Source organism: Gopherus flavomarginatus, chromosome 14 (genome assembly GCF_025201925.1).
Source record: "Gopherus flavomarginatus isolate rGopFla2 chromosome 14, rGopFla2.mat.asm, whole genome shotgun sequence".
In the NCBI taxonomy this organism is placed as follows: domain Eukaryota; kingdom Metazoa; phylum Chordata; order Testudines; family Testudinidae; genus Gopherus; species Gopherus flavomarginatus.
This window is the reverse complement of record NC_066630.1, coordinates 20,425,824-20,450,446: the sequence shown is the minus strand read 5'-3', so window position 1 is coordinate 20,450,446 and position 24,623 is coordinate 20,425,824. Positions and strand designations below refer to the sequence as shown.

The 24,623-nt window shown below is 38.9% G+C and overlaps 1 protein-coding gene across 1 annotated transcript in view; it reads left to right on the top strand.

Moving 5' to 3' along the window:
* The window catches only part of LRP3 (LDL receptor related protein 3), a 34,323-nt gene extending 9,926 nt beyond the window's left edge, over positions 1–24,397 (top strand). The window contains exons 3-7 of the mRNA XM_050922817.1: positions 7,717–7,855; positions 16,978–17,186; positions 17,479–18,565; positions 19,068–19,200; positions 20,108–24,397. Of these exons, the coding sequence (XP_050778774.1) occupies positions 7,717–7,855; positions 16,978–17,186; positions 17,479–18,565; positions 19,068–19,200; positions 20,108–20,923 (2,384 nt within the window). The 3' untranslated portion in view covers positions 20,924–24,397. The remainder of the gene's footprint in view (positions 1–7,716; positions 7,856–16,977; positions 17,187–17,478; positions 18,566–19,067; positions 19,201–20,107) is intronic.
* The last annotated feature ends 226 nt before the right edge of the window (positions 24,398–24,623 follow it).

The following is a 24,623-nucleotide window of genomic DNA, read 5'->3' as shown; positions in this document are numbered from 1 at the left end:
CCTTGGTATCCTACTGTTAATTGAATTGTCTTATTAGACTGACCTCACACTTGGTAAGGCAACTCCCATCTTTTCATGTATTTATACCTGCTCCGGTATTTTCCACTCCATGTAACTGATGAAGTGGGTTCTAGCCCACGAAAGCTTATGTCCAGATAAATTTGTTAGTCTCTAAGGTGCCACAAGGACTCGTTGTCGTTTTTGCTGATACAGACTAACATGGCTACCACTCTGAAACCTGAAAAATACTATCTTTTATTTTTACAGTGCAAATATTTATAATAAAAATAAATATAAAATGAGCACTGTATACTTTGTATTCTGTGTTGTAATTGAAATAAATATTAGAAAATGTAGAAAACATCCAAAAATATTTATATAAATGGTATTCTGTAATTGTTTAATGTTGCAATTAATCATGTGATTAAGTGCAATTAATTTTTTTAATTGTGTGATTAATTTTTTTAATCACTTGACAGCTCTAGTGTTTATATACACTCTGTCCTTGTTCCAATACAGGAAGATATAGAAATGCTAAGTGGGGGACCCCTAAACAACCTTAATTCTGCCCCTTTATTCCTGCCACATTGTGCGAGATGGATATGTGTCTGACCAGCATCACAGCTCGTTGATAAGTTTAATCCTGAATACCTTGCCTGTTTGGCCAGGAATCTGGGCAGCTGTGTACTTGAATGTTTCACTTGTGCCTTCAGACTTCTTGAACTAGATCCACGTCTCTTAATTTTCATGGAAGACTCCAGACTTACGATACTTTTTCCTGGCCTCCTGAGCAGCTACCTGAATCTCTTTGGGAACAAGGAGGCTTAATGGGAAATTAATATGACTGGAGCAACCTGAGACCAAAGAGAATAGGAGTTTATGTGGGTGAAACATTTTCCCCGCATTCTGATCATGAGGTGCTTTGAGGATAGAGAGCCTCTTGGTCACTTGGAAACTGCAACTGTGAAGATGCAGCTCCTGTGATTCATCTGTTAAGCAGCTGGGCAGGTCATAACAGCACTCCATAGAAAGACAGTCTCATCTGAAGGAGCCAGCAGCCTCAGAGCTCCAGCTGCTCAGGCTTCTATATGAACCTCGGTCCTGTTCTCCTGAGGGCTGGGAACTAGCTTGTCACAGTTATAAACTCCCTCTCTCCCATGACTTTCAGACTTATACAGCTCATTGGAGATTTAACAGGTGATGTAAGTGCAAAGTATTTAGATATTACTGGGCCTGAGAAAAATTATGAGGCCACTTATGTTCAGAAGTTTAGTCACGAGCCGCAGGATCCAGTTAGGTATTTTCAGCTTTGTTGTTTTATGCTTGAGATGCAAATAATAATTTCTCATTATTAGTATAATTTTCTAGTCAATAGCAATATTATTACTTATATGTATTATTATGGGTAACACTGAGTCCCATTGTGGGAGACACTATTCAAACACATAGATACGCATAATCCCAGCTCAAAGATCTTATAATCAAAATTTAAATAAGACATAATAAGTGAATGTGACAAACAATAGGAGGAAAAGAGAAGGCGGGAGGATGAAGTAACCATAAGATAACATGGTCAGCTAGTTACTGCACAACTCGTTGCTTTCAAAACAGAACTGGGGCTTGGGAGTGCAACTGCAATGGGAGAAGGTAGTTGGTCTTGTGGATTAGTTTACACACCAACGGAAGTGTGGGTGGTGTGCAGAACTATTTTAAAATATTTTTGGAACAAAACTGAACTCTAGTCAGCTTTCTGTCTGAATGATTCTTTAGCTTTTGCCCTGTATTCGTTACTCTGTGTTGTATGTGAGGTCACAGATTACTCCATTCAGGATTGCACTGCTTCTTGTTGATTTAGTTTAATTCAAGAGGTCTTGGCATTGCCATTTTAAAAATGGTGTTTCTGGTTAGAAGCTGGCAGAGGTAGATGGGTTTTGTTTCAGGAAGAATGTTGAGATACTGTAGCTCTTAAAGTTTCTAGGCTTGGTTCTGCCTTGGGTTACTCTGTCTTCTGGCAGTGCAACAGGAATGGTGGAAAGTGAATCTAGAGGGGCATTGTAGTGGAGTAAGTCACATGTAACTACTTCTGTGCCTGGGTTTTGTAGAGAGGGGAGAGTAGTCCAGTGCAGCTCTAAAATTTATGCTCATGGTGAGGGAGGGTCATAACAAGGGAGGGGCATGGCCACATTCCCAGAGCATTTGAGAATTCATTCTCTGCCAGTTTTATGTTAAAACTGCCCTTCCATGACTGAACCCTCAATGTAAGTCAGTTTTGCAAACACTCCTGCCTTCCCATTTTGTTGAATCTCTCTTCTGGTTCAGTTGCTTTGGCTGACCCAGGGGTTGCAGTTTGTGTCTTATCTCTGAGAACGTGGGTGGATTGATTCCTCTGTGTATAATGGCTATCACAAACACAAGGGAGAAATTGATAGGCATATGGTACTATGCATTGGAATCTTCATCATGGACATTTGGTACCAAGGAAAGCACTCTGTGATGCAGTTTATCTGGCCAGCAGACCTTGTGTCTGTTTACATTCCATTTGATCAGTAATAAGAATCCACTAGGGATTTGATTCAATATTCCATACAGAGGGCATTATTAAGATGCATTTCTGTTTGAGAGAAGCTCTCTGAGCCCAGATCTCTCATGGCAAGACTTGCATAAAGAATTTGTATACAGTATTTTTAAAAGATTAAATATTGTTGTCCTAAATATTGATTTTGTTTTTAAATACAGCATTTCTGAAAATAATGTACTGTTATTTAGGGCTTATCATTCTCTTGTGATGTACTGTTCTGGTTGGCTAATCTTAAAGGCAGGAAATGTAGGCTGTACTTGACTTTTAATAGACTCTGTTCTGACTCTTCAGAATTTACCTAAAAGATTGAGGAAAAACAGCTATTGAACAGTAGTTTGAAACAGCTGCCAGTAATGTTACTTATAAGACTTGCAGAGTTGTCCAGAATTTCTTTCTTTCTCCTTTAGAGCTTTTCCTTTTCACTTAGATGTTTTCATAATTTGATAATAGTAACACTGTCACACTAAAGTAAACTTTAAAAACCATAATACTATCGCATATGAAGTCTGGATACGTTTGACTTCAAGCCCTGTAAATATACTCATTAATAATCGCCATGTTTCCATCAATCTGTTTCTGAATTAAAGTCCATTCATATAATACTTAAACATCTGTTTATCATCAGTGGATGTTTTGTCTTTGTATGGACTGGGTGATTGGGTCCAAATGTATTAACATCAAAATCCCTTCCAAATCATGGAGTTATAATTATATAACTGGACAAGTGGCATATGAGGTGGCTTATTCTACTACTATGCTGTGGAGCTCCTTTTCTCTTTGCATTGATATCACTCTCCCTCTCGCTCTGTCTGCTTCCACTCTCTGCCCTTAACTCCCCAGTGATGCCCTTTTAGGTTATCACTCTAACCGAGAAAGCACCGTGAACTTAGTTTTGAACTGAACGCAAACTTAAAAACATTTGATGTGACTGAAATGACTTGTTTTCTGTTTTGTTACCAACATTTAAGGCTTTTAGTAAAAAGGTACTGAGATTTAAAAAATATATATTTATCATTTATTTTAGCTAAAACAGTCTCTATAGAAGCTGAAAGAACAGCAGCTTGGAAAGCAGACTTGAACTGCTCACTATGTATAAATAGCTCCCTATTATTTTGCAGCAGAGCCAATGCATAGTGGATAGAGAAGAAAGAGGAGGAGGCAACTAACTAGGAAGGAGACATGGTAATGAGCACTGATGGGAAATGAGGTACATCAAAAGCACGTGCCAGTCAAATGAGAGTTGGGTAAACATAATAGTACTTTTTCAGTTTGTCTTAATGTGTCAGTGATTTTCTGTCTGTGACACACAAATATTTTTTATTTTAATAGGACACAACAGAAGGATAAGCTTTGATATTAAACTGTTGCCCAATTAGATTAAAAGAACAGGATTAGTTGAGACTAACGAATTTATTTGAGCATAAGCATCCGATGAAGTGGGCTGTAGCCCATGAAAGCTTATGGTCAAATAAATTTATTAGTTTCTAAGGTGCCACAAGTACTTCTGTTCTTTTTGCTGATACAGACTAACATGGACTGCTACTCTGAAACCTGCCCTTTAGATTAGGAATTTTAATAAGAGCGGCGAAGCCCAGACAGAGTGTTCTTGCTCTGTTAGAGGAAGGAAGCCATTATAAGATTACTAGAACCAGTGGATGTTATCAGATAAATTGCCTAAATTGGCAAAGCTTTGTTTCTTTTATGTCCATTTCTGCTACGTACATTTTCAGATGAGTTATTTAGTTAGCATTGTATATAGTTCTTTTAGGGTGTTGCTGATAGCAGTGATGCAGAATTAACTAGAAAAGCACATCTGAAAAACTAAAATCTCATGCTGCATCAAATCTACTGCATGTACTTTCTAATATCGAAAAAGTTTAACTGTTTGAAGCATCTGTTACTCAGGGTCACTCTAGTATGATCACTCTAGATACTGCTCCATCTTAAAATTATGAAAACTGAATATTCTTGAAAGTGCAGTTTTTACTTGATCTTAAAAATACTGATTAACGGGTGAGCATTGTGACATTAGTCACTCAGAGTCACCAGTGTGTCTGTGTGACTCTTTCAAAATCAGGATTGAAATAATTTTGCATGGCCAAGATCTCTGTATCCTATTGTTCCGTAGTCATAATGCATAGAGTATCAACAACAGGTGTTAATACAAAACCCAATAATTAGTGTAAGGATGATAGGAATAGTTGTATTGCTGTTGGTGGAAGCCTTAGGACAATAATATATAACCAGTGGTTTTGGTTCCCTGGTCAGTGTGCTGAGAAGCTTTTTTTAAAGGGACCTAATATTTATAAAGTTTTAGTTGCAGCAGTTAGGAGATCTGATCTTTGCAGGCTCAGCCCATATGGTTTTAGTTCTGCCCATGATGCATTTATACAGTGATGATTGTGGAGGAGAAACACATTTACCATTCTAAGTACAATCTGTAGCAGTATGTGTAATGAGAGAACTTGAGAGCTATGGTGGGAAAATCTTGTGGATCTTATCTTCATTACAGTTGCATCCACTTCTCAATTTCTGCCGAAGAGCAGTCTCACTGGGAAGGCACTTTGGGACCGCTTTATTTTTAGAAATGTGAGCAGCCAACATTTTCTTGTTATAAAATTAATTGTGGAATTTTTATGTTGCAAAAATGTGTAATTGAAAACTATTAATGTAAGCTAGATGTCTGGGTGTGTTCGCTGTTTACAAGTTGACAGGAAAGTTTTTATATCCTATGCCTCAGGTAAGCTATCTGCCTAATGGTTTTTATATTCATGTGGCCTCCACTTAAAGTACAATACATAGTGCTTACTGCATATTAAACTAGTGTATTAATTTAAAAGTAAATTTTTTTTTGTGGGGGTGGATTTCCAGCAATAATGTTAGCCCATGATTTACAGCATGTTGATGGTATGTTTTGAATGTACATATTCACAAGGAAATCCAAGATTTGGAGCATCCTTTTTCTCCTTGTAAACTTCTAGGCTGTGAGAAGTTAGGCTCCCATCACAAGGTAACACATTCTGCTGTTAAGAGCAAATCATAAAATGCTTATTCTTGATTTGAAAATAGATTTAGAAATATTTTCAGAGCTAACAGAGAATGTTCAGACTAAGTATTAAATTTCACATAGTTTCCCTCCTATACCGTATTGAGTATATTTTGAGAAAAACTTTGGCCATTTGTTCTTGGAACATTTCACTTTCCTCTGCCATTGAATTGGATGTTTGCAAATTAGACATATTTGCGGTCCCTAATTTAATAATTGACACTCCCATAATGTCCTCTATATGAGTATCTGAAAGTGCTTTGAAAACACTGGGCTATATTTAGCATTCCTACTCCTGCACCTCTTTCCAGAAACTTCTCATTGACATCAGTAGTACTTGCTCAGGATTCCCCAGGAGTTTTGTGGGGTAAAGATTGCTGAATAGGGGCCCATAGGCATTTAAATCTCATAGCATCCTTTGGAGAAGGTAAGTATTATCACATATTTTTACAGAAGAGAAAACCGAAGTGGAGTGATTGAGAACCTGATTTTCTGAAAGTTAAAGACACAAATCTTATTGTAACTGCATGCCTAATTTGCATGCACACTAACTGTGACTCTATGCAAATAAGTATTTGTATGTGAAAATAGCCATTTAAATGTATAGTTGGCCATGTTGCAAATGCATTTGTGCTTTCAACTTAGCAAACCTTTTCTGTGTCTCAGGGCTTGGCTACACTCGAAACTCCAAAGCGCTGCTACAGGAGCGCTGCCGCTGCAGCGTTTTGAAGTGCGAATCTGGTCGTGGCGCCAGCGCTGGGAGAGAGCTCTCCCAGCGCTGCAGGTACTCCACCTCCCCATGAGGATTAGCTTGCAGCGCTGGGAGCCGCGCTCCTAGCACTGGGGCACTGTCTACACTGGCGCTTTGCAGCGCTGTAACTTGCTGCACTCAGGGGTGTGTGTTTTTTCACACCCCTGAGCTAGAAAGTTGCAGCGCTGTTAAGCGCCAGTGTAGCCAAGGCCTAACTATTTCAAAATCAGGTATGAAAGGGTGTTCTTTGAGCTGTCAATCACTCTTACCTCCTCCTGAAGTCATGAGAATTAAGGGTGCTACACACCTGATAGGATTGAGTCTGGAGTGACTTGGCCAAGGTCATACAGGAAGTCTGAGGCAGACTCAGGAATATAGCCCGGGACTCTTGATTCCTGCTGCATTGGGTTAACCACCAAATTAGCCTTCCCCTCCCCCACTTTACAAAACAAACAAACCTAACTCCATATTAGATACTCACCCACTTTCTCATTTATGTATCTTTTCTTCTGTTGCTTTTGAAATATAGGTATAAAATTTTCAAGAAATTTACAAAAAACATCTATGCCTTGTTAAATTAACAAACCATGTCGGAGTTCTGAACCTAGGTATTGTGCTACTGACTGAAAATTAGAATATGTAATGAATCAGTGTAGCTCAGTTGTGCAAATGGAGTGAAATAAAACCATATACTTAAACATATACATTTTCGTAAGAGCTTGGCTCTTGAGTGGTCTGTCTAAGCATATGGTTTAAAGCAGAGATGTGTTTGTACCAGTGCATCGGCTCTGAACACCCCCAAACTTCGGGAGTATTTGAAATCAGGATCTAATTTTGTCTCTTTCACTTCTTTCCTGTATCTGAGAACTCTCTGGCTAAAAATTAAAACTCTTGAGGCTTGTGATTTGATTAGGAGAATAAACAATTTTCCAGGAACTTACCTTTGAAAAGAAAGGTTCTAGATATTTCATGTTGAATATGGATCTCCTCCAGTTGCTGAGTGGCATACCCAGTCTCTGGGAAGCTGGTAAGTAAGTAAGACAGTTTTCCGCATCATTATATCCTCTTGGCAGATCCATGCAGGATTATTGATCGTATCTTTTTGGCAGATTCGTGCAGGGCTGTTGATCCTATTTTGTGAAGTGTCTGCTCACCTGCATTTAAAGCAGAAAACCAGGTGATAAAGATCAGGGTAGGGGAGAGAGAGCAATAAAAGGATATAGTTGTTGACTGTTAAGTTATCTGTAATCATTAGAAATTGAGGAAAGTTATTGTAGCTAATGTGTATTTTTGATTAGCTTCAACCTTTAACAAAAGAGCTTTTTTTTTCTTGGTTGACAGCTGCTTGCAGTGGAAAACTGGAACAGCACACAGAGAGACGTGGAGTCATCTATAGTCCTTCCTGGCCACTAAACTATCCTCCAGCCATAAACTGCAGCTGGTACATCCAAGGAGATCACGGAGATATGATAACAATTAGGTATGATTTGTAGTGTTCTGTTGAGATAACAGATTGCTTTGCTGAATGAAGCAAAAGAGCCTGTCCAATATGCTAATATGAAGTTGTGTCTAAAAGAACTTTAAAAATGATAGAGCTTTTGTGCTAAGAAATTTGTGGTTGATGCTTGATGAAATATAATTGCAAGTCAGGAGGATCCTCTCCTTTAAAAGATATCACATAGTCTATTTAGGTTTCTTAGGTAGTGAGAGAGCCCCATTACTGTAGTGTCTGAATCTCTCACAATATTTTTAATGCACTTATCCTTACAGTACTGCTGTGAGGTAGGGAAGTACTGTGATTCCCATTTGGTAGATGGGGAGCTAAGGCACAGGGAGACTAGTTTGGTCACATCATCTGAACAATCATTTTGCCCCTTTCTCTGTTTTAATAGGAATGGGGACATGAGACTTGGATTAGGCTAGGGTTTGAGTTTAGGGTTGAACGAATGTTAGGACTCAGGTCTGAAGACAGCAAAATCTTGAGTTTTTCCTGTGAGAGATCTCCTTGAGTTGGCAGAAATGTTATGATGTTAGTGAGATATGATCCATTTTAGGGAAACTGGACAGCTCACAGTTCTGGATTACTGTAGAGGGGTGGTTTAGATCTGGGCTACAAAACTACTTCCCATCTGACATCCATAGTTGGGAGAGTTTGGATTTCAGGTGGTTATTCTGGCTCATGTCTGATCTAAGGCCATTCTCAGTAGTCACATAAGGAGAAAAATCCATGGATGGCAGAATAGAACATGGTATCCATGATTTTCCTGTTTACTCAGAGGGCTGGTTGATAACTCCTTGCAGATAGCCAGGCTAGCATCCACATTGTTAGCAATAATGTAAATTATATTGGTATATGGCAGTGGGAAATGGACTCCTTTACCAAGCAGTAACTAAAGCATAAATAATGCTTAACGTGGTCTGAAAGAAGTCAGAGGGGTCTATCATAATCCAGGAGCAGCAGCTTTCGTAAGTTGGTGCTTAAAGTGAGTTGCTCAGCTCAATTTTATTTTTATTTATATATTTATTTTTTGCCTGGTCTGCAACCCCTTGCAAGTGCTCCATTTCCCCTCCCCGCTTTTCTCCTCCCCACAGACACACACTGTATTTAAGCACTGGGTATAAATACAGAAGGCCAGTTTTTCAAACAAGTCTTTTAAAATAGTCCCACAGAATTTACCAGCAACCTATCTGCATGCTTTCCCACCTCCCATTTGCGTACAGAAATACACTTTAATGGAAAAAGTGATCATTATGCAATAAGTGATACGAGTGCGGGCACGATCGCCAATTTTATAGGTTCATTTTCTGAAAGCCCATTTGAAAATTCGGCTCACAGAGATGTTTAAGATTCTCACAACAAAACAGAGAAAAGGGGCCTTTTCTGTAATTATGTCACAAAGTCGTACAGCATGTAACTGATGGTTCAACATGTCATCACTGCTCCATTAAATTAACATTCAGCAAAGCAAGTATTTCCTGTTGTTTAGCACTTCCGAAAATAAGCAATTACCATTAGAGTTAGCATTGATGACATAATTTCAGACCTTTCTGGGAAAGCACTCTTAATAAAAGAAGCATACACATGCGCGCACACACACAAATATGAAGAAGTTACTTTGAATGAGCATACTCATTTTCTGAGCTAATCACAGTATCCTCTTCAGACCGAGAACTGTGTTTTTTTTTCAAAGCAATATTTTTTTGTTTTTAATACTCCTGTGTTTTACACCATCTGCTGAGTTGTAAGCTCAGCTGCCTAAAAGGACTGCAAACCTCTTCAACTGCAGATGCTCTACAATTAAAAAGAAATCTGCCGCAGACGGAATAATAGGAGGGTTCCTTCTTCCATTGTTTGAAATAGGAACTAATTATAATAAACAAGCAAATGCATACCTGCCAGCATTTGAGATCCAGAAGTAGGTACATACTTTCAAACTCCATTAAAATATACTGGACTACAGAGACTGCTGGAAAATAGGAGGAAATGCACTAATGAAATACAGAACTTTGCTTTAGGTTTACAGATGGCAGAAGAGTCTAAAGTAGGTTTATATGGAAGTGTTCACTAAAAAAATACTTGGCCAAATTCAGCGCTGATGTAACCATTCACAACTCTGTTGCACTCCACCTAGGCATTATTTAATGAAAATACTGTTGTTTGTATTGTGGTAGCCCTCCCCAGCAGCTTCCAGGCTGATTTGGGCCCTCCATAATCCGTAGCAAAGAATTTGAAGTAATGGGGGAAGGATGACTACAGAAATGGTAGTAGTATGTTTCCATAAGTCAGATATGTGCACAGCTACATGGTTTTGAGTTGTTGTTTTTAAGTAAAGAGCTAGCAGTGTTTGGTTTTTGTCACTAGAGTAATCAGATGGCATTTAAACACACAGGGCCAACGTCTGCCCTAAGATTCACATGCACAAGTTTCACTGAGGACAATGGGAGCCTTGTGTGTATGTCCAAGGGAACAGTTTGGTTCACTGGTGACGGATGGGTTAAGATGTTTTGTTTAAATAGCTTATCTTCTAACGGAGTGACTCATACCAATTTACTTTGCATCCTGTGCACAACATTTCATTTGGAGATCTCTAAGCACTTTACAGCTATTCATGTATACAACACTGCTAGAAGGCTTGCAGTATTATCCCCATTGTACTTATGAGGAGACTGAGAAATAGCCAGGGTAAGTGACTTGCTCAGAGTCACAGCATGGCCATAGCGAAGTGGAGAATAGAATCCAGGTGTTCAGATTTTGTTGCATGCTCCTTCCCTAACATTCTTATTAAAAGGTATGGAGAGGGCAAACTGGTGTTGTTACCTTTCTTGATTCAATAATATTTTGGATTTTAGAAAGGAAAAGAATCCTGTGTATTGTATTAAACCAGCTGTATTTCCTTCTATCTTCTGTTCTCACTCCCAGCAAGACAGCAGCATTACAACATAGGATAGTTGAGATACACCAAGAATCTCTAAGGGATGAAATTACAATTGCCAGTAGTTATGGTAAACAAAATCATTGCAATCTGGGCCAGTTTATTCTAAACCTGTTATTCAGCAGCTTCCAATAAAACAGTGCCCTGTTCTACATGTGGATGAAAGAGATTGTCTCCCAAGGGCGTTCCCTTTGAACACTTTAGTTTAATATTTTCCTCTCATATGTTTGTATTGATTTTCCTCAGCAGCTTACCTTTTCATGCTTGCTTTTTTCCCTTCCATAGTTTATTTTTCAGACTCAGCAGAGACACGTTCAACAGTCAGAAAATATATTTGCTTTTTAAACTGCAGGCAAAACCAGCTGGCCTTCAAGAATCTCTCTGCAATCTTCCTAAAACAACATTTAGAATGAGAAATTACTACTTGTAACCAGTTTCTTTAGTACCTTAAGCTTAGATTGTATTTTTGTTTTCTTTGCTGGGTAATCTTCTTTGATCTGTTTGCTATCCCTTAAAATCCATCTTTTGTAGTTAATAATAAACTTGTTTTTCTAAAACCCAGTGTGTGGAGTTCATAACTGGAGAGCAAAAAGCTGTTGCCTATCTCTCTCCACACAGAGGAAGGGGATGATTGTCATGAGCTTACGCTATGTAGTTCTCTGTGCAGGACAATACGGTATAATTTTGGGTTTATCCTCTAGAGGGGGTGTGCACTTGAGTATTGGGCAATTCCTTAGCTGAGCCGTCCCATGCAGAGCTGATTTCAGTGTCTGTGTGTTTCTGCAGCCAGCTGTGTCCCTACCTGTGTGCTGGTGAAAGTGTGAGACGGGGAGCATGTCTGCAGCTTGCCACAGCATTACAGGATGAAAGGGAGTCCAGGCTTGTGGGTCAGGCAGGCTCAGTGGTACTCCAGTTGCAGGTGGCACCCCGAAAAGGGAGGGGGAACCTGTCACACCCTCCTTAACCATTTTAGAGTGCATATCTTGTATTTGTTTTTGCTTTAGTAATACAAGTCATCTGCCTTGTGAAAATTCAGCAAAGGTTCTCTTGAAATTCCTATTCACACCATCATAGTACAGGAAGCAGCTTGTAAAACTAGGTCCTGCTCCTGCAAACCCTTACTAATATGAGTAATCAATGAAAAGCAATGGGAGTGCTGCCTGTCATCCATGTGAGGCAGGTAAATGTTATCCTCACTTTGTAAGAGGGGGGTAAATTCTAGGAGAGGTTTAAGGCATAATTTTTCAGAGGTGCTGAACACCCACCATTCCCATTGCCTTCAGTTGGAGTTGTAGGTATTAGCCTCAGCCTTGACAAGGCAGGCTTTTTGTGTCTGTCTTGGGGTTACACAGCAAGTCGATTGTTGAGCTGGGAAGAGACGAACTTCCTGAGTCCCAGGTCCTTGCTCTAAACAGTTAAACAGAATTTTTTTTAATGAGCCAATTAAGCCATCAGCTATGTTCATAATCTGCCCTTGCTGAGAGAGTTTGGCAAACAGGAGTGACTTCTCTTGCTTAATTGGCTGTTCTGTTTTATATTGAGCCAGTGCTTTGCTCATCTATCCACAATATTTCATTCTGGATTTTTAATGGATTTTCAGGGCCAAGTTAGGTACTTAATCTTTTCTCTCTTCTGTACATCTTTTAGCACAATAGTTGAACCTTTTGTGTGTTATTATGCAGTGTTCATTTTTGTGCTGGACTCAGTCTTCGTTTTTCTTTCTACGTTTTAAGAGTTTGGGTATTCAATATTTTTATTGTGTAGCTGTTCACACCTAAATCACCTCCAAAGGGATGTAGATTCTTTAAACATAATATTGTATAACTAAATTTTGGCTGTACACTGCTGCTTTAAGTCCAAGCAGTAAAAGAACTCAGCAGGGCCTTGGCTTCATAGATGGCACATCTTTTTTAACTTACAGCAGTGACAATGAATATTGATGTTAAGCTGGTTTAATGCGTTACTCTCAATGACATGTGGATATTAGAAAGTTATTGGGAAAATGTCATTATTGGCCATTTCTTATTTTTTGGAGCAATTTTACAGACATTATACATTCAAATCTGAGCTTCCTGGATCCCCGCTGTGTATCAGAAGTAGTCTTTAGTGATATCATATTGGTGAAAAGAAACATGTGCTTTACCTATTTCTTGCAGAATTCTAGGAAAGCAGAGTTACAACTATCTTTCCATCAAGTCACATTAGAATTATTTTGGTCCTCAAAAATTGAATGTACCCAGTGTCTAGTGGGATATTTTTAATAGGTAGAACCTTGTAGTTTTATATAGAATTGATTTTAATAGTTCAGCAATAAAAACAGACATTTCAGAAAGAAAATTAACTGAAATTAATATTTCTCATTAAAGCACTTTTATTTCTCCCAGAAGATTCAAATTAATTTGGCCAAATTTCATGCTGTCATGTCCATCCCCCCCATGCCTCACTTGATTTCATTGGGGATGTATCACTCTTAATTTGGACAGTTGGAGGCCCAAGTCATTTTAAAAAGATACTCTCTATTTCAAAAGCAAGTTAACTCTTCACCTTTTTTATTAATTAACCAGAAAAAATAATAAGTGACTTATTAGCTCAATTGAAGGCTGCAAACCCTCTCAGGAGCTGTAAATTCATCAGCTTCGTTTGTGTCTTTTTCCTAAGAATGTATGAAATGAATCTGTATTATGTGTATGCCTTGGTGGTGTGCGCCTCTCCTCTCCTCTTCTATTTGTTGCCATTACCCATTCAACTGCCAGGCTGACCCTGCTGATAAAAGAATTTGCACTGTAGTTTGAGAGAGTTCAGTTGAATAAAATCTCTAGAATAGTAAATCTTATGTTTCATAGGTGGCGGGATTAAAAAAGTTGACTGTGGTAGCAGCACAAGATCAAATTACCAGTGGTGAAAGATTGGAAATAGTGGAGGTCTGGCAAATTAATGTGGCAGAAACTTCCTATGCAAAGATTCCTATGCAAAGATTCTTGCCTTTGTGATCGGTTTTTTAAGTGGTAAACCAATTATAATCTGTACATAATATCTAATTGCAAAGTACAACTCGATACCTAGTTCACACACATCAGCTTTGTTGGTCTGAAATAATTCCACAATTAAATTAGGTGGCGAAAACTTATTTCTGTTGCAGCATGCAGGCAGTTTAACTTGTCAGGAAGCTTAAGGAAAAACTATTTTTGGAGCGCAAACTCCCCATTCTCAGCAATACCCCTTTGAGGAATGACATATTTTACAGTTTGCAGGAGACTGTTCAAGGCCCCAAATTACTTTCCTTTTACCTCTTTTTATTGTCAGCACAGGTACAAGTTACCTTGTTTCTATATCTTGTTTATATGATTTAATAATAAACTAAACCCAAAATTTTCATGTCCTATGGCAGTTTTTTAAACTGTTTATTCCACAATATTTTCTCCAAAATCTTTAATTTGCTAGATGCTGATATTTAGGATTTGAAGTTTTAGATACAAATTGCTGAAGGGAAAACTTAATACATTCTGCATCTGATCTTTTCATATGCTGGAATGGCTGTTTCCAAGAGACATGCATCTTCATGGCCCCTTTGAAAGGATACTTGCTCACAAATACAATTCTGCCTCTGCACCAGTATTCTTATCCTATGATTTGAGGGGAGGGATGGTCTTGTGGCTAAGGATGGGGCATGGAGTTGAAGCCTAGGTTCTGTCCTGCTGCTGCCTCTGACTGACTGTGTTGCATTGAGGAAGATCACGTAACCTCTCTGCATCTCATGTTCTCGATTGGAAGATGGGGATAAAGATATTTCCCTAGCTCACAGAACTGTGATAATTAACTGGAAGACTTGTTATTAGTAATGTACCGTGAGATCCTCACATGGAAACCATCTTACAAGTATAAGGTGCTCTTAATTGCAGGCCCTGGACATAATGCAGCACGCTATCATCTGCAGAACATAGACATGGCAAGAACAGAGTAAGTTGCCAGTGTAGGGTAACTGTTCTGACTCTGCTGATTTTTTTTTTCTTTGTCATATCTTAAACATAGTGTGGTTGAAATTTCTTCATTTTAAATTACTAGAATTAAAATGTAAGGCAGGACTTAAGAAGGACAAATTTTGAGGATCATCAACATTTATTAAGCACATTACTGGAGAATTATAATCATAGAAATTAGAGATGGAAAAGACCTAATAAGTGATTGGTCCATCTCTCTCAGGTTATGCAGGATTGTTCCCTTCAATATATTTTTCTAGTGACTTTTTTTTATCCATTTATGACTGAGCATCTGTTATTTCACTTGATGGATTACTTCATAGGCTAACAAATATAATTGGCCGGCAGATATTTTTGTTGTTCCTCCATAATTTTCTCTGTTAGTTTCATCCCAATACTTCTACTTGTATGCAGTTTGCATTATTCTAAACAATTTCTTTCTTGCTTTTTCTTGTTTGCATGTCCATCTTTCATCATCACTAAGAAGGCTCTTGAAGGACATACTGGACAGAGAACATTTTAATTTACCTTTTGTGAATATTCTGCCTTCCCATCCTGGCAATGAAAATCTCTGGGACTACCTGGTTTACTAAATCCATAGGTTACCAGGATTTAATAGTATCACTGGTATTGGAGAATGATGTATTTTTGGGATGTGTCTTGCAAACTAGAGAGTGACAGAGAACATCACAGAAGGAAAGGATTTGGAACAGGTGAATTAAGCTATACCTCTACCCCGATATAACGCGACCCAATCTAACACGAATTCGGATATAACGCGGTAAAGCAGTGCTCGGGCGGGCGGGGCTGCACACTCTGGCAGATCAAAGCAAGTTCAATATAACGTGGTTTCACCTATAACGTGGTAAGATTTTTTGGCTCCTGAGGACAGTGTTATATCGGAGTAGAGGTGTATTTCTGTGCTGATTTATCCTCTGTCACCTAGATCGTTCTGGGGCACTGCATATTTTTTATTAGACTTCTTTGCGTTTTCACTTCAGTTTTGTGCTTTTAACCCCCCCCGCCCCTTCCATTCTGTTGATGCCATGTCCTCTGTCTTGCTAATCATCTCTCTTTGTCATAGACCTTTTCTGGATATTGTGTATGCATAAAAAAAGAATGACAATTATAGTTTGAGATTCCTGGCTAGGGTGAATTCTTCAGTCTTCATGGCAGCTTCACCTTTCTCCTTGCCCCAAAGAAAATGTCTTGGCTTACTTATAGTTTTCTAATGTTGTGGTGTTAGGTTTCTGATATTAATTTCAGACCGTCGTATTCTACCACTTATCTTTTCATGGAGCTTCCTCTGATATCTATGAAAGTTTCTGTGTAGAATGTGGCCCATCTTTTTGGTAAGGCTTTCTCCATTTCTGAGAGTTCTCAGTCCACAGTGTTATGTGGTTGGGGTATTATGCTAACTTTTAACATGCTAGCCTTAGGTAATCCCATTTCAGCATGCAACAGAAACAAAACTTGGTTTTGGTATCTTGGGTGTGTTTTTTGTGACAGCAACACACACACTCTCTCAAGGGGATAGCACCAGGGTCCTGGCCAACACTTCCTCTCTCGAGACAAAATTGTATTGTCTAGGGCTGTTGTAATTTTTGTGGAGCACTTATGTGAAGCTGGAAAGAATGGATTAGACTCAGGAACTGTTCTGCATTCCCTTTGCCTGTGCACAGGCCAAAGAGTTGGTTGTTTTCCTCTTCCAGTTACTGTTGGGGTTCTTTGCACAGCTCCCTATTGTTCTTTGTCCAAGAAGGGTTTTATTTATTCAGAGTTTTTTAAGGCGAGAAGGGATCATTATGATCACCTAATCTGACCTGCATAACTGTAGGCTGTAACTTGTGGTTGAATAGAGTATTTCTTTTAGAAAGGCATCCAGTCCTGATTTAAGAACTTCAAGTGATGAAAAATCCATCGTTTTACCCTGTCGGGGATTTTTTTGGGATGGTGTTCATGTAAGTTGATTTGTCAATAAGCCTTGTATATTATTGTGGGTTTTTTTGTATATGGACCTTGAGTTTCTGGTGTGGGTGCATTTTCTAAATGGAAAAATGATGACAACCATGGTTGCCTGCACAGTCATTGCACTATAAGTGTTTAACTTATTCCTATCAGATATTTGGGATGTGAAAGGCTGTGTCCTTAAATCCTCTGTCTTTCATTTGTGTTTTCTTTGCTCCTGGCAGTTTTAAGAACTTTGACTTGGAGGACTCTCAGAAATGTGCAGTAGACTGGCTGATGATTGGCCCCTCTTTCAAGAGGGAGGAGTACAGAGTGTGTGGATCCTCCATACCACCCTCCTTTATCTCTGCACGGGATCACGTCTGGATATTTTTCCACTCAGACGCATTGAGTTCGGGACAGGCTCAGGGATTTCGCCTTTCCTACATCCGAGGTAAAAATCTCTGTACAATTTTAACTAATTTTGTTGGACTACGCAGAAATACTTAACCACCCTGACCCCAAATCCTGTGACAAAAGTGGTTTCTGTTGACCAAAGTCTTCTATAAATGCCAGTGAGTCATTAGAAGCTTGTATATTTTCACTATTTGGCTTTATTAGAGAATTCTTCTGGCGAAGAGCTGGACCAAGAATCAATGGCTGCACGCTGGGATAAAATATTAGAACTAACACATGGCATCAGATGTTTCTAAACGTTTAAATATTTATTTTTTCCTCCCCCACAGGAAAAATAGGCCAGACTATTTGCCAGTCTGATGAATTCCACTGTGTAAACGGCAAGTGCATTCCCAACACTTGGAAGTGTAATTCCATGGATGAGTGTGGGGATAACTCGGATGAGAGAAACTGCACCATCCCTCCAACAGAGCCTCAGTCCAGCATCTGTCCCTCAGGAACATTCCAATGTAGCATAGCCCATTCCACCAAGTGCTTGATAAATGAGTTGAGATGTAATTCAGTTAAAGACTGTAGTGATGGTTCAGATGAAGATAACTGCCCTGACCTTGCATGTGGCAAAAGACTGGGTAATTTTTATGGGTCTTTCGCTTCCCCAGATTTATTCCGTGCAGATCACAGCCGGGCAGACCTTCGCTGCACTTGGTATGTGGACACACAAGATAATCGGCATGTCCTCTTGCAGCTTGATTTACAGTTAGGGTACAATGACTATGTAAAGGTGTATGATGGAATTGGAGAGAGAAGTGATAAATTAATGCAAACTCTTTCATATCACAACAACAGGCACTCGGTGAGCGTGGAGTCCTCAAAGGGTCAGCTCACCATTTCATATCATGCCAGATCAAAGAGTACTGGCCATGGATTCAATGCAACTTATCAGGTGAAAGGTTACTGCCTTCCGTGGGAACACCCTTGTGGAAGTGATGAGGAGTGTTTCACAGATAAGCAGCATTGTGATGGTTGGTGGCACTGCCCAAATGGCAAAGATGAAGAGAACTGTCCAGCTTGCCAGAAAAATGAATACCCATGCGAAGGAAACAGTGGACTGTGTTATTCAATACTTGACCGATGTAATAATCAAAAGAACTGCCCAGATGGCTCAGATGAAAAGAACTGCTTTACATGCCAACCAGGAAACTTTCACTGTGGCACAAATCTGTGTATCTTTGAGACTTGGCGCTGTGACGGCCAAGAAGACTGCCAGGATGGAAGTGATGAACATAATTGTCTGGTTATAGTGCCCAGAAAAGTCATCACAGCTGCTCTGATTGGGAGTCTTGTGTGTGGCTTGCTGTTGGTAATAGCACTGGGTTGTGCATTTAAACTCTACTCACTGAGGACCAGGGAATACAGGTGAAAATCTTGTATGTTCATAATGTCCTAACTTTACTAGGTGAGCTTTTCTTTCAATCACTTTAGGGGAAAGAATAAAATACCCATTAGAGTGAATTTTGAAACACACAGTAAAACTAAGCCAGGGTCGAATGAAACTCATGGGATTTAAAAAAATGGTCACTGTGCTGTTTATTTAGCAGTAAAAGCTAATAGCCTACATTTTGAGAAGTGGCTATTTGACTGTCTCTTCCTCTATATTTACAGAGTAATATGCCGGTATACCGCACTTATTTCTTTTGCATATCTCAGCCTCCTAGTCAAGAGAAGGGTTTCAGTGGGTTACAGTGGAGTTACCTTTACTTCTGTTGTTATAAAAACATCTGTTTTAATGTAGTACTGCCCTTCTGGCTGATGCCACTAGCCCTGAGGGAACTGGGAGAGAAGACTGTTTTTAGAAAGGTCTGTTTGTGTAATTTTTGTGGGTTCCTTCCCCATTTTACTCTGGTTCTGTTGGTTTCAGAGCATTTGAAACCCAGATGACTCGTCTTGAGGCAGAGTTTGTACGACGTGAGGCTCCACCTTCCTACGGGCAGCTCATTGCACAAGGACTTATCCCGCCAGTTGAAGATTTCCCTGTTTACAATGCATCGCAAGTAAATGGTTTCATTCTACGTTCAAACTATCAAAAACTGGATAGACTGAATGAATCTGAAGCAACAGTAACAATGAAGTCACTTTAATTTGTTGAAATGCTCTTGTAACAACATGATTTCTTCTGTATTGAGGAATTGCTGTTATACATTTTTAGTGATCTGGCTAAGTTTTCTAGATAGATGGGGACTCATGCGTATGCTGAAAGCTAAATAGATAAAAAAAAAGTTTTACATCAAAATAGCAATAAATAGAAAAATATCAAACTAAAACAGAAAGGAAACCAGCATTTCAAGCTGAAAGTACAAAAGGATTTCCTTTGTATAGAAAATACAGTAAAGAGTGTGGGCATTTGTCTTCTGACAAATTCTGGAGTTATTTTTATTAACAAATACAAAGCTTTTTAACAAAAAGTCCTGTTGTATTTTTGTAGTCTCCCATATCTGCCTTCCCCTCTCTCTCTCTGTCAAATGCATTTCACTCCCTATTGTGATAACTTCATGACCTGAAACAGTACTTGTAATTATGTAAGCAGAGGGGAGGTTTGAGGCATCAGCTGTTATCAAGTCCTCCTGGCAGTGCCTATGAGACAGGATTTGGTGGACCAATAGTGTGGTCCAGTATGGCAAATCCTTCATCTAACCGTGCTGAGTTGATTATTGCTGGGGTTGGGGCTTGTTAAATGCAAGTAGTGAGAAAAAGTTCTGGAGGAAAGAAGTTTGATGCAGAATGAGCAGTCTTTGGCTTGATTTTGAAGCAGGAGTTTAAACTTAAACTATAACCTTTCCGTCTGAGTAGCATTCTTAGGAGTCAGATGGAGAATTTAGTGGGCAGGACAGTCTTAGATATTTGATAGTGTTCTCCAGTGGAAACATCAAGAAATTACAATTCCTTGATTCTGTTTTATAGGCGTCTGTGCTGCAGAACATCCGAACAGCAATGAGGAGACAGATGAGACGCCACTCATCGAGACGGAATTCATCTCGGAGGCGCTTGGGCAGACTCTGGAACAGACTGTTCCACAGGCCACGAGTGAGAGGGCAGATCCCTCTCTTAACACCTGCGCACACTTCCCAAACAACACTGGGTGATGGAATTATCGATCACACCGAAGGGAATCTCCAGAATCCCTCACCTTCCCCTGAAGGACCTAATTCAGAGGCAGAGACCTATGGCCAGGTTAGAGGGCTACAAGAAGCTGGAAGTTGCGTTTTGCAGCCAGAGACTGATGCCACAGAGCCATCACCCTCTAGTGTTTTATCTAATACTTGCACGGCTGCACAGGCAGAGCCTGAGACTGGACACAGTGACAAATCTTCAGGTGCTGAGGAGACCTCCAGCACTGAGCTTAAACAGACCAAGAGGGTGGATTCAGGAAAAGCTTTCAGAGACCCTTTGTCTGAAAGTGTTACAGAAACACTCCGTGGAGGATCGGTATCCAGAAGGACTGTCACAGAGAACAGTAATTTAAACAGGAGTCATCCGCTGAGTGAAGAGCCATGTAGATTACCCTTAAAAAAGTGGGAGTCTAATTACTCAGACAGCCCTATGAATGTTTGTATTCAGGTGGATGGACAGCAGAGATGTTGCCCTCATTCCTATCGGGAAGAACCTTTGGGTATTCACGCGGCTTGTTGCCATTCTGTGGAAGTGCCAATGCTAGAGTCCTCTACTCCCCTCTCAGAAATCAATACAAGTGATGATGAATCATTACTAGTTTGCTAATGACATTTTGTTTTGACCCTGTAGATTTTGTAACTTTAAAATGTACATTTGCAGAGCACACTGATTATAATCGACACATCCGTGCTCTCAGCGTAGTCTGTTAGAACCAATGTGCATTTATCCCAGAGGGAGCAGAATACCTATGACAAGACTGGGGGACAAATTTTGTCTTTGTTGATATGCTTGAAACTCCAGTGGGGTAGAACTAGGCCAATGTATATGTTATGGGGCCAAGAGTGAGTGAGAATCTATTGTCACAATTTGGGAGTATTTCCATCCTCCTTTGTTCCGTTCATTTATTCACTTTCACGTTGCAATCAGGGAATTTGAGTTTGTTTAGTTTAAAGTCACTTACCATTAACATTAATGTGCTAGAGAGAAATCAGTTGGCAGTCTGTGTAGGTGTCAGTCACAGGGAGTTACAACTGTCAGTTTTCAGTTAGAAATATCAAATTGTTGTCTTTTTAGATTATTGGTTTTAATTAAACAGTGTTTACAGAGCCCCAAAATACATTTAGCAGAAAGTCAAATATAGGCTCCTCTTTCTCTTTGCTGAAAATTACCACTTTTTCTCTATTCCCTTCAGAAGTGTATTGTTGGCCATAGATATCCAAAAGCATCTATTGCAACCAAAGTTTCTGTATTCTGTATACAGAGAAGAATCAGGTATTTTATCTGCTATAACTATGTAATAACAAATTAGCCATGTTAATGATAACTGGAGTGCATTAAGCCCCATTTGCAGCAACACATTTGTATTATCAGATATTTTATCATATTCACAATGGTTTTGTTAAGTTTGAATCTTTTTTTTTTTCTTCTCTTTTTTTAAGGTCTTAGTATAATGCCATTTTAGGACATGGTCTAGAGCAGTGGTGGGCAACCTGCAGCCCGTCAGGGTAATCCGCTGGCAGGCTGTGTGACAGTTTATTTACATTGACTGCAGGAACAGCTGCTTGCAGCTCCTAGTGGCTGCAGTTAACCGTTTCTGGCCAATGGGAGCTATGGGAAGTGGCTCAGGCTGCAGAGATATGCTGGCTGCTGCTTCCCGCAGCTCCCATTGGCCAGGAATGGCGAACTGCGGCCACTAGGAACTGCAGCCGGTCAGTGTAAACAAACTGTCTTGCAGCCTGTCAGCGGATTACCCTGACGGGCTGCAGGTTGCCCACCACTGGTCTAGAGAGTTAATGAGTGCTTCCAGCTCTCATTAGCTACAGTGGGAGTTGCAGTTAGTGGATTTTTTAATGGTATACACATTGTTTTGTTGTTCTTTTAGATACATGCTAGCTGAAAAGATCGGCACCATTTTCAAAACTGAAAATGTGCAGACTTTGAAGTAGTTTGGGTAGACCCCTGTGCCTTTTGCTTTTTAAATTTTAATTAAAAACAGTTAAGCTATTTAACTGTGAAACATGGTGATGTTGCCTAGATAGGAGTGACTCACTACAGAACAACAAACGTTATCTGGTGAAATCCTGGCTCTGTTGAAGTGAATGGGAGCTCTGCTATTGACTCCAATAGGGCTAGGATTTCACCCCATATTTTAATGTACAATTTCTACTTTAGTTTTCCTCTTCTGAAGAAGCACATAATTTAAAAAAATGTCAGCAATTTTTTTTAGAATGGAGAAAATAAGTTAGTTGCCACTCCTTTGTAGGGAAGCAGGTGCAGGATAGTGTGTATCTCAGTACTCTGAGACTGTCTACTACTGTAGGACAGCTTCCAGTTAGGAAGTGAATAGGAGCCTTAACTGCAGATTGTGCTGACAGGGTTATTAATTGATCTTCTATGAAAACTACACAGGAGTTTAACCTGGGCTGCACAATCCAAATGGTCTTTAACTCCTGCAGGTCACTTGAATGTGATGGGAGTTGAACCTGTGCAGTGAAGGGTGAATTGACCTGAGTGTCAAGGTGTTTATCCTTTTAATGGGCTGTATTCTGCCCTTGATTTTTCTACAGAACTGTCAGTGGGAGTCTCAGCCAAGAAATGAGGTCAGGGCTAGGCCCACTGTGGTTTGGTTGGCTTTGCCAAATCATAATGTGAAAGAACAGCATTGATGTGCTTTATTTTTCCTCTGACACAAATTACTTTTATATTGTATTTGCCAGAACCAGGAAGAAGCAGAAGATTCAAAATTGTAAGAAGATTAGGAGTAGGCAAGGGTTTTGGTCAGAGTGCATTCCAGTAAAGAATCATAGTAACACGAAGTAAAAAATAAAAATACTGTTTGGTCCGATATTTCCTTCCACATATTTCTGTGGTCAGAGGCCATTTAGCCAAACAAAAAAGTAGTTTTGAGAATATTTTACTTTCCTAGCATTTGTAAGCATTTTAGGTACATTCCACCCTTAAAAGATCATGTACTGTAGTCATTAACCTGCCAGGGATGTTTGTGTCCAAGGCTACAGTTTTTAGTGTCTCTCTTTGTCTAAAAGTAATTTTAAGTACATAGAATTGTATTTATAAAATAGTAAACTTAGTTATAATTGGGTGGAAGATTACATTTCAGGGTAAATACTGTACAAACAAAAAGAACCTTATAAATAAATGTATATTTAATTCTGTTACAGAAACATATTTCTTTCTATAATAAAATCATTTTGATCCTACTAAGCCTTAAATTATATTATCATTATTGTAATGTTCTTCTGACAATTTAAGTTGAAATATGTACTTCAGAACATAACGATCTTTTGGTACAGCAGTGCACAACTAGTAACGCCATCCTTTAGCTTAAAAAAGATGTAACTTCAAATAATTTTAGTATCGCTTTCAGACATACTTTGCGTACTGTTGAAAATGCATTTTAATAACTAAATGGTAATTTAAACAAATCAGTTTTTATTTCTTCCTTGTATATTTAAGCATCACAACTCGAAACTGAAGAATTGAAGCTGTAATAAAGTTTACAAATGCCATCATCCAGGAAATGTTCAGCTTCCTCTTTGTGGAAACATATTACCCTGCGTAACTAAAATATACAGCCCTGTTGCTTTTTGAAAAGCACATAACTTTTTTGTAATCTGCAATAAACTGTGATTTTTGTTTTGTCTAGTATATTGCTTAAAGTGAAGAATCCCTAACTCTTGTTAAACATTTTGCAGGAGAAATCTGTTGTGTTCTGTAAGTACAAACGAGTTGTGCGTTACAGTATCATGGACTGGAGGGACTTGACAGAAGACATGAGGTTTGCCTTACTATAGACCTAGTATTTTCCCAGCTTTTAAAAATTTATTTAATTGTATTTAATTTTCCATGAAAAAACCTTTATTTTATTTGTTTTAATATAAATTGCATGTTCATAAAGGCTTAAAAATAGTTGGAAAAACTGTAACTAAGACAAAAATGTAAAGGAAAAATGAATAATAACCTTTTCTTTGTTCCTTTTGAGATTAGGGAAAATATCTCGCTTCAATGACTACATAAGCTGAAGTTACTAAACCAATAAAATTGTTCAAATTCTTATTTTTATGTTAATCTCATAGTGCACTTCTTGGGATCTTTGACGTTTTTGAATGAAAGGGGGAAATATTTTAACATTTTTAAAAAAATCATGTCTGATGTATTTAACTCTCTTTAACCACAGTTCTTTAGCAAGAATGGTGCAAGCATTAAAGAGAAAACTGAACTCCAAATGCTGTTAGTCTCTCTTGTTTCTGTTAAAACAGTGAGAGTCAGAGAGTGTCTGAACTTTCTG